Source organism: Macaca thibetana, chromosome 19 (genome assembly GCF_024542745.1).
Source record: "Macaca thibetana thibetana isolate TM-01 chromosome 19, ASM2454274v1, whole genome shotgun sequence".
In the NCBI taxonomy this organism is placed as follows: domain Eukaryota; kingdom Metazoa; phylum Chordata; class Mammalia; order Primates; family Cercopithecidae; genus Macaca; species Macaca thibetana.
Window position 1 is genome coordinate 41,406,738 of NC_065596.1, and position 17,919 is coordinate 41,424,656.

General features: G+C 39.3%; 1 protein-coding gene across 3 annotated transcripts in view; it reads left to right on the top strand.

The window, feature by feature from the left end:
• ZNF420 (zinc finger protein 420) overlaps positions 1–17,919 on the top strand; it is a 45,327-nt gene that overhangs the window by 18,663 nt on the left and 8,745 nt on the right. For 2 of the 3 annotated variants that reach the window (XM_050768956.1, XM_050768957.1), the window contains exons 3-4: positions 1,304–1,392; positions 3,552–3,678. In XM_050768956.1, coding sequence (XP_050624913.1) covers positions 1,384–1,392; positions 3,552–3,678 — 136 coding nt within the window. In that variant the 5' untranslated portion in view covers positions 1,304–1,383. Of the gene's footprint in view, positions 1–1,303; positions 1,393–3,551; positions 3,679–10,405; positions 10,488–17,919 lie in introns of those variants that run through there. The other variant, XM_050768958.1, reaches the window with a different exon arrangement.

A 17,919-nucleotide genomic window follows, 5' to 3' on the forward strand; every position in this document is an offset into this window, starting at 1 on the left:
TCCACCTCCTGGGTTCACGCCATTCCCCTGCGTCAGCCTCCCGGGTAGATGGGACTACAGGCGTACGCCACCACACCCGGCTAATTTTTTGTATGTTTAGTAGAGACGGGGTTTCACTGTGTTAGCCAGGTTGGTCTCAATCTCCTGACCTCATGATCCCCCCGCCTAGGCCTCCCAAAGTGCTGGGATTACAGGCGCGAGCCACTGCGCCCAGCCGACTTCTAGCTTTTGAAGGAGTGAGGTCTCGGATCTAGGTTAGAGATTACCCAGCTTTTTCTGTAAAGGGCTAGACATTTCACATGACTTTGTGGGCCACATGGTCTCTGTTGCAACTCTTCAGCTCTGCTGCTGTAGTGTGAAAGTAGCCAAAGGCACTACATAACTGAATCAGTGTGGACGTATTCCAATAAAACTTTACTTACAAAACTAGTTGGTAGACAGTAGTTTACCAACTTATGATTTAGTTGTCCATCAGTGCATTACAAAAAATTGTGATTTGCAAAATTGAGAACCATACCTGGAAAAAGTATGTTTATAATTATCCGGGTCTGGAATATCTTACATAATGCTTTTGTGCATGACTTCTTCAATTTGCTGAATTTACCTACTTGCCTGTTATTGGATGGTTTTACTATTAGCTGTATCTTCCAGGAATGCATCCATGATTTGGTTGAGAAAAAGGCTGTACTTTGCTTAAGAAATTTACTGAGTTTTTTTTTAACCATTTCAAAAAGTTACAGTATTGATGGCAATGCTAGCTGTGACATTTGTCTTGCCCATGGCAAATACGTATAGAAACCTCCATTTATAGATAATGCATTTCTACTTATTCTATACATACACATGAACACACATATATTTAGCCTTTATTTCAAAATGTCAAATATAAAATGTGTCGACCATACTTAGTTACATATTGTCATTTTATAAGTCTAAATTTCATTATAAGTAATTGTAAGCATAAGCATTTAATTATTTGTGCCTTCTAATGTAGTTGTGTGTGATCATAAATATATTGAAATACTAAGTTGTTCATTATCTCCATTTTTGACATCTATGGATGTGTTATTATTACCTATGAGTTTCATTTCAGAAGTGGTAGAGACGTTGTTATATTTTCTTTTTGTGTATAGAAAGCATTGAGTTTGATCAAGGTAAGAACCACAACATGTATCTGTCCCCCTTAGTGTGTGTTTTGGGAGTGGGAGAAACAGGAAGAAAAGAACAACAAAGATAATTCCAACTGAATCATTTGTTACTTTGCAAAACACCTGGTCTCACCATTCTGCTTTCTCCTCCCTAGCTCTGCATTGTCCAGACTCTGTGCTTTCCTAAGATAGGAACCCAGAAGAGGACTGATCATTTCTTGCAGCTCTAAAAACCATGGCTCGGGTAAACTGGAGTTTCTTTGTGCTCTCTTCATTTACTTTTTTACAGAGTATGTGCGTGTATTCCTTACTCCTGAAGCTTCATTCCTAACTGACCTCACTCAGGAATGTGCTCCTTAGTTTGTCCCATTCTGATAAGTGATAGTGTCTTCCCTAAGTGTGTCTTTTTAATCTAACCTTTAGTCACATACTTACTCAACAATCGGGTCAGCATCTTTGACTAGGAACACTGATCTAACAAAAGCAGAGTTCCCTGATTTCATAAGGTTGAGGAGGTTGTTAAATGGCACGACACGTGAAAACCTTTTGAACTTCTCTTTAGATCTAAGTTCACAGGTAGACAAGACAGGAGTTGGTCTTGACTGGGCTCACTCTCGATATGTGGCAGGAGCTCATGCTTTGAGTTTTTAAGATTAGGAAGATGATTAGGGACTGAATACAGAGAGATCGGGGATCTTCCCTAGGAACATATAATTTAATATGGATCAATCTGAAATTTGACATTATGTGCTGGTCTTGAATGTATAAATTTGGATTATGTTTTTCACCTTTCTATTGCTTAGAATGATGAAAAAGTTACATTTACGGATGAACGGTAAATATGATCATAATGAAGATGATCATTCACCAGCAGAAGAATAATAAACTCTGAGAATCAAGAAATACAAGATTTTTACCACCTAAAATGTTCAAATATGAGCATTTGTTACGTCAGATATGTTCATTATATAGGAGCTATTCTGTAGCCTATAAAATATTTACTAAATTATTGATGACAAGGAAAATGTTTATGATATGGTACGCTGATCTAGTGGTGAACCTGGAGCTTCAATAAATTCTTTAATTTTATACAGATCTTATTTTATAAGGTTTTACAGAAAAATTTTCCCAGTTATTTTGTTTATTCCTTAGTGAAGAAAGAAACTTACATTTATTTTGAATGTATGATACACAATATACATATTGTATAGAATGCTTGTGTATGCTATTTCTTTTAATTGGGACATAGCATTTACTTTATTCCCAGACTTATCTGTAAAGTAAGATGTTCTATATGCAGAAAATTTGTATAGCAGGCCAGGAGCAGTGGCTCACAACTATAATCCCAGCACTTTGGGAGGCCTAAGCAGGAGGGTCCCTTAAGGCCAGAATTCAAGACTAGCCTGGGCAACATAACAAGACCCCTGTCCCTACAAAAAAATTTGAAAATTATCAGGGCACAGTGGCACGTACTGTGGTCTCAACTACTCAGGAGACTGAGACAGGATCACTTAAGCCCAGGAGTTCGAGGCTGCAGTGAGCTATGATGGCGCCACTGCACTCCAGCCTGGGTGACAGAATGAGACCCTGTCTCCAAAACAACAACAACAACAACAAAACTATAGCAATAGGAATAATCAGGAACATATGTGTACTTTTCAGCCTGTGTGCTGTGTTGCTTGCTTTGTGGAGGGGTCCCCTTCATCTCCCTCTCCACTGAAAAAGTATTTTTTTTGGCCGGGCACAGTGGCTCACGCCTGTAATCCTAGCACTTTGGGAGGCCGAGGCGGGTGAATCACAAAGTCAGGAGTTCGAGACGAGCCTGACCAAGATGATGAAACCTCATCTCTACTAAAAATACAAAAATTAGCTGGGTGCAGTGGCAGGTGCCTGTAATCCCAGCTACTCAGGAGGCTGAGGCAGGAGAATTGCTTGAATCTGGGAGGCGGAGATTGCATGAGCCGGGATTGCGCCACTGCACTCCAGCCTGGGCGACAGAGCAAGACTCCATCTCAAAAAAAAAAAAAAAAAGAAAAAAAAGAAAAAGCGTTTTTTGGCCGGGCGCGGTGGCTCAAGCCTGTAATCCTAGCACTTTGAGAGGCCGAGACGGGCGGATCATGAGGTCAGGAGATCGAGACCATCCTGGCTAACACGGTGAAACCCTGTCTCTACTAAAAAATACAAAAATCTAGCTGGGCGAAGTGGCGGGTGCCTGTAGTCCCAGCTACTCGGGAGGCTGAGGCAGGAGAATGGCGTGAACCCGAGAGGAGGAGCTTGCAGTGAGCTCAGATCCGGCCACTGCACTCCAGACCGGGTGACAGAGCAAGACTCCGTCTCAAAAAAAAAAAAAAAAAAAAAGCATTTTTTAAATTTCCAAAACTAACATTTTGTTTGTTGTTTCAGAAATTAGTGATGTTCAGAGATGTTGCCATTGACTTTTCTCAGGAAGAGTGGGAATGTCTGGACTCCGCTCAGAGAGATTTGTATAGAGATGTGATGTTGGAGAACTACAGCAACTTGGTATCACTAGGTAAGGAATCTGGCCTTCATGTTTCAGGATCTACCTTTGGAATGGCTGCTTTCTCTGCTGTTATTTCAAGGTTCTTTTTTAAGTAATTAACTGAATTTCTTATTCTTTTCAAAGGAGGAGTTTGAAATTACTGGAAGTAGACATGGTTTCTCAGGGCACCTTTATCTTTTCCATCCTTCAGAAAGCCTTACCACTGCCTTCTGATACCATCTTTCTGCCATCTTCCTTGATGATCAAAGGGCTAGATTTGAAGTTTGGGATACTTGGAATATTGGCAGATAAAACAGCTTATACATCGTTACAGTTTAGATCTGCTAAAGGAGCTCTAAATAATTCACAGGCCCAGTCACAGATTAAAAAAATAGATGCAGAGATGTATGTTTTTTCTGATAAAAGAGTTTACATATTTGTATAGTGATAGAGTGGATCAATGCATTTCACCAACAACTCAAACACAACCCATTAATTAGAACAAACACATTGTCTTATATGTTCTTGGTAGTTGAATATTACATATTAAGAACTTTGGGCTGGGCGTAATGGCTCATGCCTGTAATCCCAGCATTTTAGGAGGCCAAGGTGGGTAGATCACAAGGTCAGGAGTTCAAGACCAGCCTGGCCAACATAGCAAAACCCCATCTCTACTAAAAATACAAAAATTTAGCTGGGCGTGCTGGTGTGTGCTTGTAATCCCAGTTACTCGGGAGACTGAGGGAGGAAGAATCACTTGAACCTGTGATGGAGGTTGCAGTGAGCTGAGATCACATCACTGTACTCCAGGCTGGGTGACAGAGCGAGACTCCATCTCCAAAAAAAAAAAAAAAAAAAAAAAGAACTTTGCATTGGACATTGAATGAATATGCTAGAATCATCTGTTACTAGAAAATAGTTGAGGGGAAACCTGTGATTGTCTAAGAAACTTTGTTTTCTTCTGTAGTATTCTTATATGAAACAAAATCCATATCAATTACAACTTTAATAAGTGATTTTCCAACCTAGATGATCACTTTATTCCTTGTGGTGGAATAAACTGTCTCATGCCTCTTCCTTCCTTTCTCCTCTGAAGCATTTAGGAAGTTATTGATTAATACATGTCCCTAGAGGACCCAAGTTGTGTGGGAAAAAAAAAAACCTGTGACTTGAGGAGAAAAGCAAGGGTTTTTCAGCATGATCTTCCTAAAGACTCTTACCTAATTTCTACTACCTCCTTTCCCTGTTGGTCTTTTATTATAATTCTTCCCACTTTCAAAAGAGGGAATGGTTGGCAGGCGCGGTGGCTCCCGTGTATAATCCCAGCACTTTGGGAGGCCGAGGCGGGCAGATCACCTGAGGTCGGGAGTTCAAGACCGGCCTGACCAACATGGAGAAACCCCATCTCTAGTAAAAATACAAAAAATTAGCCGGGCATGGTGGTGCATGCCTATTAATCCCAGCTACTCAGGGGGCTGAGTGAGGCAGGAGAATCCCTTGAACCCGGGAGGCGGAGGTTGTGGTGAGCCGAAATCATACCATTGCACTCCAGCCTGGGCAATAAGAGCAAAACACAGTCTCAAAATAAATAAATAAATAAAATAAAACAAAAGAGGGAATGGCTCTTCCTCTTCCCCAATGACAACACTTTTATGTAAACTTGGGAGTCAATTCCTTTCCAGACTGTTTCTTTGAATTTAGACTTACTGTCTTTATTCTTTAATATATTGTTCATTTATCCAAAATATATCTATTGAAGGCCTATTCTCTGCCACGGACTATAGTAGCCATTGGAGAAATAATGGTCTAGTAAAGGTTCTTACTCTGCTGAAACACTTTCTTGTGGGAGAAATACAAAATACATGAGGAAACAAAATTCTATGTATATGTGTATGTATGTATATACATATGTATGCATGTATTTAATAAACATCAATATAACAACAGGTAGTGATAAGCAGTACAAATAAAGGTAAAGAAAAGTAGGCAAGTAAAGAATAATGAGGGGTTGGAATGGCCTATTTTAAATTGGTAGATTTTGGAAAATCCTCTCTGAAGAGGTAATATTTGAACAAAAACTTGACTAAAGTAAGGGCATGAGACAAGCCAGTATCTGAGAGAGCAGTGTAAAGGCCTTGGGGTGGGTATTAACTTTGTAGGAGGAACAGAGAAACATTGTGTCCAGAGAAAAGTGAATACTAGAATAATAAGAAAGATGGTTAGGCGATGGAAAAAAAAGGACTGAAATTTTATTCTCTAAAGTGGTGCCTTCTGAATCCCATTTAAAGCAATTGCAAATCTCCCAGAGGAAAGTAAGAGGCCTTTAGAATTCTCATAAGTTAAGATCAATAAAAGGTGAGCTCATAAAGGTCATCAAACCCACAGGGAAATGGGTCACAGATGAGTAATAGGTAATCTGAAGAAACAACATATTACATGGCAAAAATCTTTACATAGTAGAATGATTAGATGTAGCTATAAGCTCTTGGTGATAGTTTAAAGAAATAAAGAAATTAAACCACAAAAATGATGACTAATAGATTTTCATAAAGGGACAGATTTGAAAGGAAACCAAATAATTTCTAAAGGTTCTATTTAGTTCTTTTTAAAAATAATCATTAAAAGATTGATAAATTTGGCTACATGAAAATTATTCTCTTCATCAAAAGACACTATAAAGACAGTAAAAGACAAGCCATGAATTGGGTGGAGATACTTGCACTGCATATAGACAACAATGAAATTAGTATCAGAATAGAAAAAGCTTTTATAGATTGATAAGAACAAGATAAATAACAATACTGAAAAATTTGGTAAAAGGTATCTATTGGCAGTTCAAGGGGAAAAAAATGCAAATTAGGCTGGGCGTGGTGGCTCATGCCTACAATTCCAGCACTTTGGGAGGCTGAGGCGGGTGGATCACTTGAGGCCAGTTGGAGACCAGCCTGGCCAACATGGGGAAGCCCCGTCTCTACTAAAATTACAAAAATTAGCTGGGCATGGTGGCAGGTGTTTATAATCCCAGCTACTCAGGAGGCTGAGGCAGGAGAATCACTTGAACCTAGGAGGTGGAGGTTGCAGTGAGCCGAGATTGTGCCACTGCACTCCAGCCTGGGTGACAGAGGGAGACTCCATCTCAAAAAAAAAAGAAAAAGCAAATTAAAACCACAATGATATAATTATTGCACATGCTGTAAATTGGCAAAAATTAAGATGCTTGACAGTACCAGGCATTCTCAAGATTTGGAGGCAGAAGTGCACTATATCTTGATATTCACAATAGCCACAAAGTGGGGACAACCCAAATGTCCATCAACGAATGGATGAATAAAATTTGCTATTTTCTTACAACGAAATATTATTCAGCAATAAAAAGGAATGAAGTTCTGATCCATGCTTTAACACGGATGAACCTTGGAAACATGCTATAAAGAAATGCCTGAGGCTGGGTAATTTATAATGAAGAGAGATTTACTTAGCTCATGCTTCTGGAGGCTGTACGAGCATAGCACTAACATCTGCTTGGCTTCCGGTGAGGCCCAGGAAGCTTTCAGTCATGGTGGAAGGGAAGGGGAGTCGGTACGTTACATGGCAAGACAGAGGAGGAAGTTCCAGGCTCTTTTAAACAACCAGATCTCGCGCGAACTCATAGCGTAAGAACTCATGACAGTCTTGCTCTGTCGCCCAGGCTAGAGTGCAATGGCCCAATCTCTGCTTACTGCAACCTCCTTCTCCTAGGCTCAAGCGATTCTCCTGCCTCAGCCTCCCGAGCAGCTGAGATTACAGGTACCTGCCACCACACCCAGCTAATTTTTGTATTTTTAGTAGAGATGGTATTTCAACATGTTGGCCAGACTGGTCTCAAACTCCTGACCTCATGACCCGCCCACCTTTGCTTCCCAAAATGCTGAGACTACAGGTGTGAGCCACCACGCCCGGCCAAGAACTCACTCTTTACCACAAAGATGGCACCAAGCTATTCATGAGGGATCCATCCCCATGATCCAAACACCTCCCACCAAGCCCCACCTCTGACAGTGGGGATTACGTTAAACATTAGATTACATCAACATGAGATTTGAAGGGAACAAACATCCAAACTATATCCCATGCCAAGTGAAAGAAGCTAGATACAAACACTGCATATTATATGATTGCATTTATATGAAGTGTCCTCAATAAGCAAATCTATACTGACAGAAAGTAGGTTACTGGTTACCCAGCACTGGGGATGGGGAAGAGGTAGAACAGATGGAGAATGGGGAGTGGGGAAATGAGAAGTGACTGCTAATGAGCACAGACAGCATTTCTTTTGGGGGTGAAAAAATGTTTAAAAATCAGATTGTTGTGATTGTTGCACAACTCAATGGGTATACTAAAAGCCATTGAATTGTGCAGAAATAATATGGAAACAGTTGCCAAACTTGTGTGTACTTTAGAAATAGCTACTGTCAGGCCGGGCGCGGTGGCTCAAGCCTGTAATCCCAGCACTTTGGGAGGCCGAGACGGGCGGATCACGAGGTCAGGAGATCGAGACCATCCTGGCTAATATGGTGAAACCCCGTCTCTACTAAAAATACAAAAAACTAGCCGGGCGAGGTGGTGGGCGCCTGTAGTCCCAGCTACTCGGGAGGCTGAGGCAGGAGAATGGCGTAAACCCGGGAGGCGGAGCTTGCAGTGAGCTGAGATCCGGCCACTGCACTCCAGCCTGGGCGACAAAGCGAGACTCCGTCTCAAAAAAAAAAAAAAAAAAAAAAAAAAAAAAAAAAAAAAAGAAATAGCTACTGTCTTTTAAAAAATTTCACAGCCCAAGCCACACCCCAGACCAATTAAATAACAATCTCTAGGCATGGTACACAAGTATCATTATTTTTTGAAATTTTCTAGGTTTTTCAAATGTTTAGCCATGTTCGATAACCACTGCACTGTGATATTATCTGAGAATTTTTTAAATTGAATGTTCGCTCCATTTAATTTATTACCAATATACTTGGATTTATTTATCCCCTATTTTATGCTTTTTGTTTCCTCTTTTAATCTTATGGGCTTAAAAATATTTCTCCCTCCTTAATCAGGGTGGACACAATCCTGTTTTGTTTTGCAACTCCATTTCCCCCTTGTTTTGTTTGGAAAACATACAATATTTATATATTTTTAAAAGTTATCTTTAAATTTTTATCATGTGTACCTAATTCCTTTTAATACCCATATTTTGTAGTTTTTATTCATTGTAATTGCATCTGAAAAATTATATATTCAATGGGCATTATATATCTCGATGGATACTAAAATGTGTTTATTCAGTCCATATACAATATTTGGTTTGCATATTGCTTTGCAATAAACTTGTTCTATCTCCACCCCTAGGATTTCAAGGCCAGCAAGTTGAAAAACACACATATCAATAATAGTATCTACTGTGAAATAAACTGGTAACCATTGTGGCAATTAGTTGAGGTTCTAAGGAGAGATAAGAAATTGACATCTCTATGTCAAATATATATTTTATTGTCACAGAATTTTTATCAGAAGTATACCAGCAAAGTATACCTATTATAAACTTTATCAATAGTGGCTATTATCACTTAGAAATATCTTTGTTGAGGCCAGGCACGGTGGCTCACGCCGGTAATCCCAGCACTTTGGGAGGCTGAGGCAGGCAGATCACGAGGTCAAGAGATCAAGACCATCCTGGCCAACATGATGAAACCCCATCTCTACTAAATATACAAAAATTAGCTGGGTGTGGTGGCACATGCCTGTAATCCCAGCTACTCAGGAGACTGAGGCAGGAGAATCGCTTGAACCTGGGAGGCAGAGGTTGCAGTGAGCTGAGATCGCGCCGCTGCACTCCAGTCTGGCGACAGAGCGAGACTCTGTCTCAAAAAAAAAAAAAAAAAAAAAAAAAAGGAAAGAAATATCTTTGTTGATTTGTAGATGAAAAACAGAAGAGCATTTCTGCCATTGCCGGTGAATTTAAATATTTTGGGGGTATTTCTGCCTGTTTTGGTACTTCAGTTATCATTATTGTTTGTGACACTTGACAGATACATACGTAATTTAGCGAAGTCTAAAATTCATGTCTAACTTTCCTCAAGATAATGTAAAGGATATGGGAATGCTTTAACTTTGATCTATTTCTCCAGTCTTGTATTATTGTGTGATATTTTAGTTCTGTTCTTTTTTTAACCTACAAAATGGGCGTTATTTTTGTTTCAAAATGGCAATGTTTGCTTGTGGATTTGTTGACGTAATTATTTTTTATTTGTATGCTATTCCTCTTTCATTATATCTTCCTTCTGGGATATTTTATTTATCATGAAATATATTAGGGAAGGCTTATTGGTTTTTGGGTTAGTTTTTGAGATGGAGTCTTGCTCTTGTTGCCCAGGCTGTAGTGCAGTGGCGTGATCTCGGCTCACTGCAACCTCCACTTCCTGGGTTCAAGCAATTCTCCTACCTCAGCCTCCCGCCACCATGTTCAGCTAATTTTTTTATTTTTAGTAGAGAGTGGGTTTCACTATGTTGACCAGGCTGGTCTCAAATTCCTGACCTCAGGTGATCCACCCACCTCCACCTCCCAAAGTGCTGGGATTACAGGTGTGAGCCACCACCCCTGGACTGTCTTATTGTTAATAAATGCTGTAAGTGTTTATTTTTGTCGTTGTTGCAAAATAACCTTGTTTCACTGTCATTCTTGCCTGATGATTTCACTAGGTATAAAATTCTATACTGACAATTATTTTTTTCTCAGCACTCTGAAGATATTATTCCACTGTCTTCTGGCTTCTATTGTTGCTCTTGAGAAGTCTGCCATCTGTTTCATTGTTATTCCTTTTGTAAGTAATCTGTATTTTCTCTGGCTGCTTTTAAGATTTTTTTCTTTAACATTTAAACGTAATTGATTATATTGTTTCACTTCTAGATGTTTGACATTCTCCCTCTCCCAGGTCTTTTTTTTTTAACTGGTCCCTTTCTGGTGGTTTTTATCTTATACTTTCATATATTTCCAGCACTTATGTGTCATACAATCCCAATTTCTGGGAAACAGGTCTAATTTTGCTGTTTCTTGTATCCATGGGGACTCTTGTGTAATGATGAATTATCCATAGCACTTTTTTTCTCTTTTTCTTTGAGAGTCCAGGCCAAGACTGAGAAGTCCCTTGTCATTTTCCTTTAAGGTTTGATGGATTTGCTTTTCTTTCTCTGAACTTTATGCCTTGAATATTTCCAATTTTGTAAAGAGGTTAATTTGTAATCCTTGCTCTTTTGTTGAGGAAAGGTCTTGTCTTTCGAAATTTTTCAGACCATTAAGGTACAAACATCTAGGTAATTAAAATCAACAAATATCCCAAGGGTAACTGTAACTTGAGAGCATGTTTACCCCCTCTACTTTCTGGTTCCTACTTCATTGTAGCACCCTTGGATCTTCTTTATTTTCTTTTATGCTTCACATACTTTTAAAAGGACATTTGTCATATTTTTCCAGTATTTATTGGTGTTTTTTAAGAAATCTGATGCACCATTTACATATTAACAATATTGAATCCTTCTATTGTTGAACATGCTAAATCTGCTTTTCTTTTTATGTTGTCTGTAAAGTTTTATGGTTTTTTCTGTTTTTTTTTGTTTTGTTTTGTTCTATTTTGAGACAGAGTCTCGCTGTGTCACCCAGGCTGGAGTGTAGTGGCATGATCTCAGCTCACTGCAACCTCCAACTCCCCAGTTCAAGCGATTCTCCTGCCTCAGCCTCCCAGGTAGCTGGGACTATGGGCACCCACCACCACACCCAGATAATTTTTGTATTTTTAGTAGAGACACGGTTTCACTCTGTTGGCCAGGCTGGTCTTGAACTCCTGACCTTGTGATCTGCCCACCTCGGCCTCCCAAAGTGCTGGGATGGTTGTTTCTTAAAAGACCTTGCACATTTCTTAAGCAATTTCTCAGTACATTTTGTTTATATTATGAATAGGAATATTTTGTTCTGTAACATTTTCTAAATGGCTAATACCGATGTATATTATGTATGAGAACGTATTGATTTCTATAAATTGAAAATCTCATGGAAATATCTAATAGTTTTTCAGTGGATAATAGTGGATTTCTAGGTGGACAGTTTTGCTCTCTACACGCAATATGTGGTCTCTTCCTTTTCTGTTTGTACCTTTAAAAAAAAGGCAACTGTATTCAGTAGGACCCTCTAGCGGAATTTGAAAACAAATCATTCTTTTCTCAAACTTTATTGGCAGTGTTTCTAGTGTTTATTAAATACATTTCTATAGGCATCTGGTAAATACTCTTAACTAGGTTTTTACCTAATTCTAGTTTTAGAGAACTTTTAATAAAGGGTCTTAGAATATATTTAAAACATTTTTGCATTTCTTGAAATAATGCTGTTTTATTCTTTAAGCTCTTTATGTGGGAAAATGGACTCTGATGTTGAATTATTCCTGCATTTGTGGGATAAAGTTTATATGATCATGAAGTGTTATCCCTTAAATACACAGCTAGATTCTATGTTGCTAATATTTTCTTTTAAAATTTTACTTTTGTTCACGAGATTGTTTTCGTTTTCCTGAGGTCATTTTTCAATGTTGTTATATGAGTTAATTTAACTTTGTAAAATGACTAGGGTAGATTACCATATTTTTATATGTTCAACAACAGCAATGTATGATTGCAATTATATATCCCTTTTTCTTTTTGAGACAGGGTCTCACTCTGTCACTTAGGCTGGAGTGCAGTGGCCCGATCACAGCTCACTGCAGCCTCCACCTCCCTGAGCCCAGGTGATCCTAGTTGAGACTACAGGCACGTGCCACCATGCCTGGCTAATTTTTATAGTTTTTGTAGAGATGAGGTTTCGCCACATTGCCCAGACTAGTCTCGAACTCCTGGGCTCAGGCAATCCACCTGCCTTGGCCTCTCAAAGTGCTGGGATTACTGGTATAAGCTACCACACCTGGCCTATATATTCTTTAATGTTTGGATAATATTGCCAGTAAACCTACCATTCACTGGAATCTATTGCCTTGAATATTAGATACAACAGGTACAATGACCAGCAGATACAAATGATCATCAGTCATAGGTATCTATTGCCTTTTAGGAGCACAGACACTGAGCTCAAATTTAAACTTTTTATGTAGTTATTGCTGTATATCAGTTATTTTATCTTCATGGGTTATTTTTCATGTTTTTCATCTATTTCATCCAGTTCTAATTTACTGTTGCGTTGTTAATAGAATTTTTCATAAACACTTTTAAAAGTTTTATTTTTAGTTGACACATGGGCCACAGTGTGATGTTTTATACATATGTACATTGTGTAATTATCAAATCAGGATGATTAGCATATCTGTCACCTCAAACACTTGTCATTTCTTTGTGGTTAGGACATTCAAGATGCTCTCTTCTAGCTATTTGAAAGCATTCAGGACATTTTTGTTGATTATATAGTCACCTTATTGTGCAATATTACATCAGAACTTATTTCTCCTATCTAACTATAACTTTGTACCCATTGACCAATCTCTTCCCAGCCACCCCCTCAGCATCTGGTAACCACTACTGTACTCTCTACTTACATAAGATCAACTTTTTTAGGTTCCACATATGAGTGAGATCATGTGATATTTGTCCTGTTCTTGGCGTATTTCACTTAATATAATGTTCTCTAGCTTCATCCAAGTTGTCAAAAATAACAGGATTTTTTTCATTTTTATAGGTGAATAGTATTCTATTCTGCATATATACCACATTTTTGAAAATCCATTTATCTTTTGATGGACACTGAGTTCGAGTCCATGTTATTGCTATCGTGGATAGTGCTGCAGTGAACATGGGAATGCAGATACCTCTTTGACATACTGATTTCTTTTCATTTGGATATATACCCAGTAGTTAGATTGTTGGATTATATGGTAGTTCTATGTTTACTGTTTTGAGAAGCCTCCATACTATTTTCCATAATGGCTGTGCTAATTTACATTCCCACCAAAAGTGTATGAGAGTTCCCCCTTTTTCCACATTTTTACCAGCATTTGTTATCTTTTGTCTTTTTAGTAGCCATTCTAACAGCAGTGAGGTGATATCTGATTGTAGCTTTGATTTGCATTTCCTTATAATTAATGATGTTGAGCATTTTTTCATTTACCTGTTAGCTGTTTATATGTCTTGAAAAATGTCTATTCAAATCTTTTGACTATTTTTTAATCAGATTTTTTTTTGCTATTGAGTTGACTTTCTTATATATTCTTGGTATTAACGCCTTATTAGATGTATAATTTGTGAATATTTTCTCCCATTCTATAGGTTGTCTCTTTTTTGTTGTGAGATGGAGTCTCGCTCTGTCACCCAGGCTGGAGTGCAGTGGTGCAATCTCTGCCTCCCAGGTGCAAGTGATAATCCTGCCTCAGCCTCCGGAATAACTGGGACTACAGGCACGTGCCACCACACACTAAAAATTTTTTGTATTTTTAGTAGAGAGAGCGTTTCACTGTGCTAGCCAGGATGGTCTCAATCTCCTGACCTCATGATCTGCCCACCTCAGCCTCCCAAATTGCTGGGATTATAGGCGTGAGCCACCATGCCCAGCCTGTAGGTTGTCTTTTTACTCTCATTTCCTTTGCTGTACAGAGCTTTTTACTCTGATGTAGTACATTTATGTTTTCACATTTGTCAATGCTTTTGAGGTCTTAAAAAATCCTTGCCCAGATCAGTGTCTGTTTCCCTGTGTTTTCTTCTACTAGTTTCATAGTTTCCAGTCTTACATTTAAGTCTTTAATCCATTTTGAGTTAAGTGGTGAGATAGGGGTCTAGTTTCATTCTTTTGCAGGTGGATATTCAGTTTTCCCCACACCATTTACCCAAGAAAGTGTCCTTTTTCCAACATTCCAACAAGAATGTTCTTGACCTTCTTGTTGAAAATCAGTTGGCTGCAAATACTTGGATTTTTTTTTTCTGGGTTCTCTATCCTATTCCATTGGTCTATGTGTCTTTTTTTGTGCCATACCATACTGTTTGGTTACTGTTGTTTTGTAGTATATTTTCAAGTCATGGAGTGTGATGCCTCCAGCTTTGTCCTTTTTGTACAAGATTGCTTTGGCGGCCTGGTACAGTGGCTCACGCCTGTAATCCCAATACTTTGGGAGGCTGAGGCAGGTGAATCACCTGACACCAGGAGTTTGAGACCAGCCTGGCCAACATGGTGAAACCCCATCTCTACTAAAAATACAAAAAATTAGCTGGGCATGGTGGCGGGTGCTTATAATCCCAGCTACTCAGGAGGCTGAGGCAGGAGAATCACTTGAACCTGTGAGGTGGAGGTTGTAGTGAGCCGAGAGTGTGCCATTGCACTTCAGCCTGGGTGACAAGAGTAAAACTGCATCTCCAAAAAAAAAAACATTGCTTTGGCTGTTTGGGGACTTTTGTGGTTCCTTATGAATTTTAGAATTGTTCTTTGCATTTCTGTGAAAAGTGTCATTGGTGGTATTTTGATAGGGATTTCATAACATTTGTAGATTGTTTTGGATAGTATGGACAGTTTAACAATGTTAATTCTTCTGATCCATGGACATGGAATATATTTCCATTTATTAGTTTCCTGTTTAATTTCTTTTGTGTTTATAGTTTTCATTGTAAAATTCTCACCTCTTTGGTTAAATTTATTCCTTGTTTTTTGGTGGGTTTTTTTTTTTTTTTTGCTATCATAAATGGGATTGATTTTCTTTTCACAGCTTCCTGTTGGCGTATGGAAATGCTACTTATTTTTGTACATTGATTTTGTCAATCATTAGCACCTTATTTTGTTCATTTGATGAGCTCATATTTTCCTGAATGTTCTTGATGTTTCTGGACACGTGATGATGTCTGCGCACTAAGCAATTTATTCAACAGTTCACAGGCTGGACCTGGTGTCTCATGCCTGTAATCCCAGCACTTTGGGAAGTTGAGGCGGGTGGATCACCTGAGGTCAGGAGTTTGAGACCAGCCTGACCAATATGGTGAAACCCCATCTCTACTAAAAATACAAAAATTAGCCGGCCAATGGTGGTGTGTGCCTATAGTCCCAGCTACTCAGGAGGCTGAGACAGGAGAATTGCTTGAACCCCAGAGGCAGGGGTTGCAATGAGCCGAGATCATGCCACTGCACTCCAACCTGGGCGGCACAAAAAGACTCCATCTCAAAAAAAAAAAAAAAAGAATTCGCAGTCTGGCTTTGTTTGTGCCCATCCTTCTTCCAAAGGCCTTCCAGACATTCTAAACAGACTTTCTGGTGTATTCCCTTGAGCCTATAACCACTGCATCCATCTCAGCATTAGAGGGCATTAAGCCCAGGCTTCCTGCTAGACTTGCAAGGGCTCCAAGGTTGTTGTGGCTCTCCACCTGGCGCTATATGGGAGTCCAGACAGGGACCTGAGCCCAGAAGACTGTCCTGGTGGCCCAGATAGGTGTGCCTTCAGCAGGTCCTTGCACAGGCAAGATAGGTCTCTAATTACAGTGAGAGGACTGGAGCTGAGACTGGGCCCCCTCAGGATTTGCTGTTGGACAGAGGCTGGCAAGCCTATCTTGTTGGCTTAGACAGGTGCACATCTCCCAGCATGTCTCTGCACAGATGGGGTAGTTCTATGACAACAAGAGGGGCTAGAGCTTAGACTGGGCCCTCTCAGGATCTGCTGTGACAGAGGCTTCCACGCACAGATGGCATAGTTCCCTGACTGCAGTGGGAAGTGCTGGAGCTGCGGCTGGACCCCCTGAGGATGTGCTGTGGAATGGCAGCTGATGAGCCCATTTCAGCCCACATGGGTGTGTCTCCCACCCTGTCTACCCAGAGGGGATGGTTCTCCAATTATTGCAGGAGGGCTTAAGGCAAAGACTGGGCTACCTCAAGGTCTGCTGTGGGACAGAGGTTGGTGAGCCCATTGTGAAGACTCCAACTCCCAAACCATGAGACACGGATGAATCTTACTCTGGATCCTTATATGAGCAGTTCTGAGCTGGCACCCCAGCTGAGGAGGCTGGAGCTAAGCCACAGAGCAACTGTGAGGTTCACTACCAGGACTATCATCAGTAGGCATAAGAGACTCTCCACCTAGACACTAGTGTGCATGATTCCTCCTGAACCTTTTGGCAGATGGTTTTGATTGCACGCCCAAGGCCAAATGGGGCTGTGGCCAATTCCTCTGGGGAATGGGGCCATTTTTAAGCTTGAACCTGGGATCAGCATGGGAGATCAGTCACCTGGCTGCCAGTCTGCACTCTCAAAATGACTTCCCTAGGTCTTGGGCTTTACCCGAGTTTTACAACCTCCTACCTGAATTCCAAAGCTTCTGCAAAGAGACATTGATCTGTGGATGGGTGCAGAATTCTTGTTGTGAGGGGATATGAGTGGGTTATCTCCTATTTCTGCCATCTTGCTGACATCACTCCCATAATCTCTCATAAACATTTTTTAACTCCTAAATTTATGGTTTCTTTTTTCTCTCCAGTGCTTTGGATTTGTGCTCAATCTAATTTTCTTCTGCACATCCCTTTTTTTGTATTATTTATGGATATTTTCAAAGAATTTTGGTATTTTGGTTTTGCTAATTATTTCTGCTGTTTCTACATTTCTGATTTACTCATTTTCTGATTTTTCTCTCATATTTTGGGTTTTAGTTATGCTTTTTGCTCACTTCTTGAGGTGAAATCTTAATTCTCTTGTTTTTAACTATAATATTTCTTGTTTTTTAGTAAATGCACTTAAGACTGTAAATTTCCCTGGATACAATTTTAGCTGATTTCATGGGATTTCACACAGTTTCTTTTGCTATTTAGTTCTAAATTGTTTTAAAATTTTATTTTTATTTCTGTCTATAACAAACATCATATAGAACTGTTTTAGTTCTAGGATTATATGTTTTTTCTATGTTTTTATAATTTTTAGTTTTATGCTAATGTGATACATTTTATGTCAGTTTTCTCTACCTATATTAATTATGTTATAGTCTTCCTTGTTTTTATTTTTGGTCTGTTTATATTCTATTCTCTACTATGACTGTGATTAATTTCTTTGTATGTCTGCTAGTTTTTGTTTATTTAGGAGCTAAGTTGTTAGTTATATAATGGTCGTGACTATTTATTTATTCTCTTGCCTGGCTCTTAGATGATGTCCCTGAGCTGATTTCACTAAGAAAACTGAAGCTAGCAGAAGAGAAGAAAGATTCCTGCTTCCTTGCCTGTTTGCCTACCTTCACCTATATTCATTCGACCTCTTTTCCTATTGACATG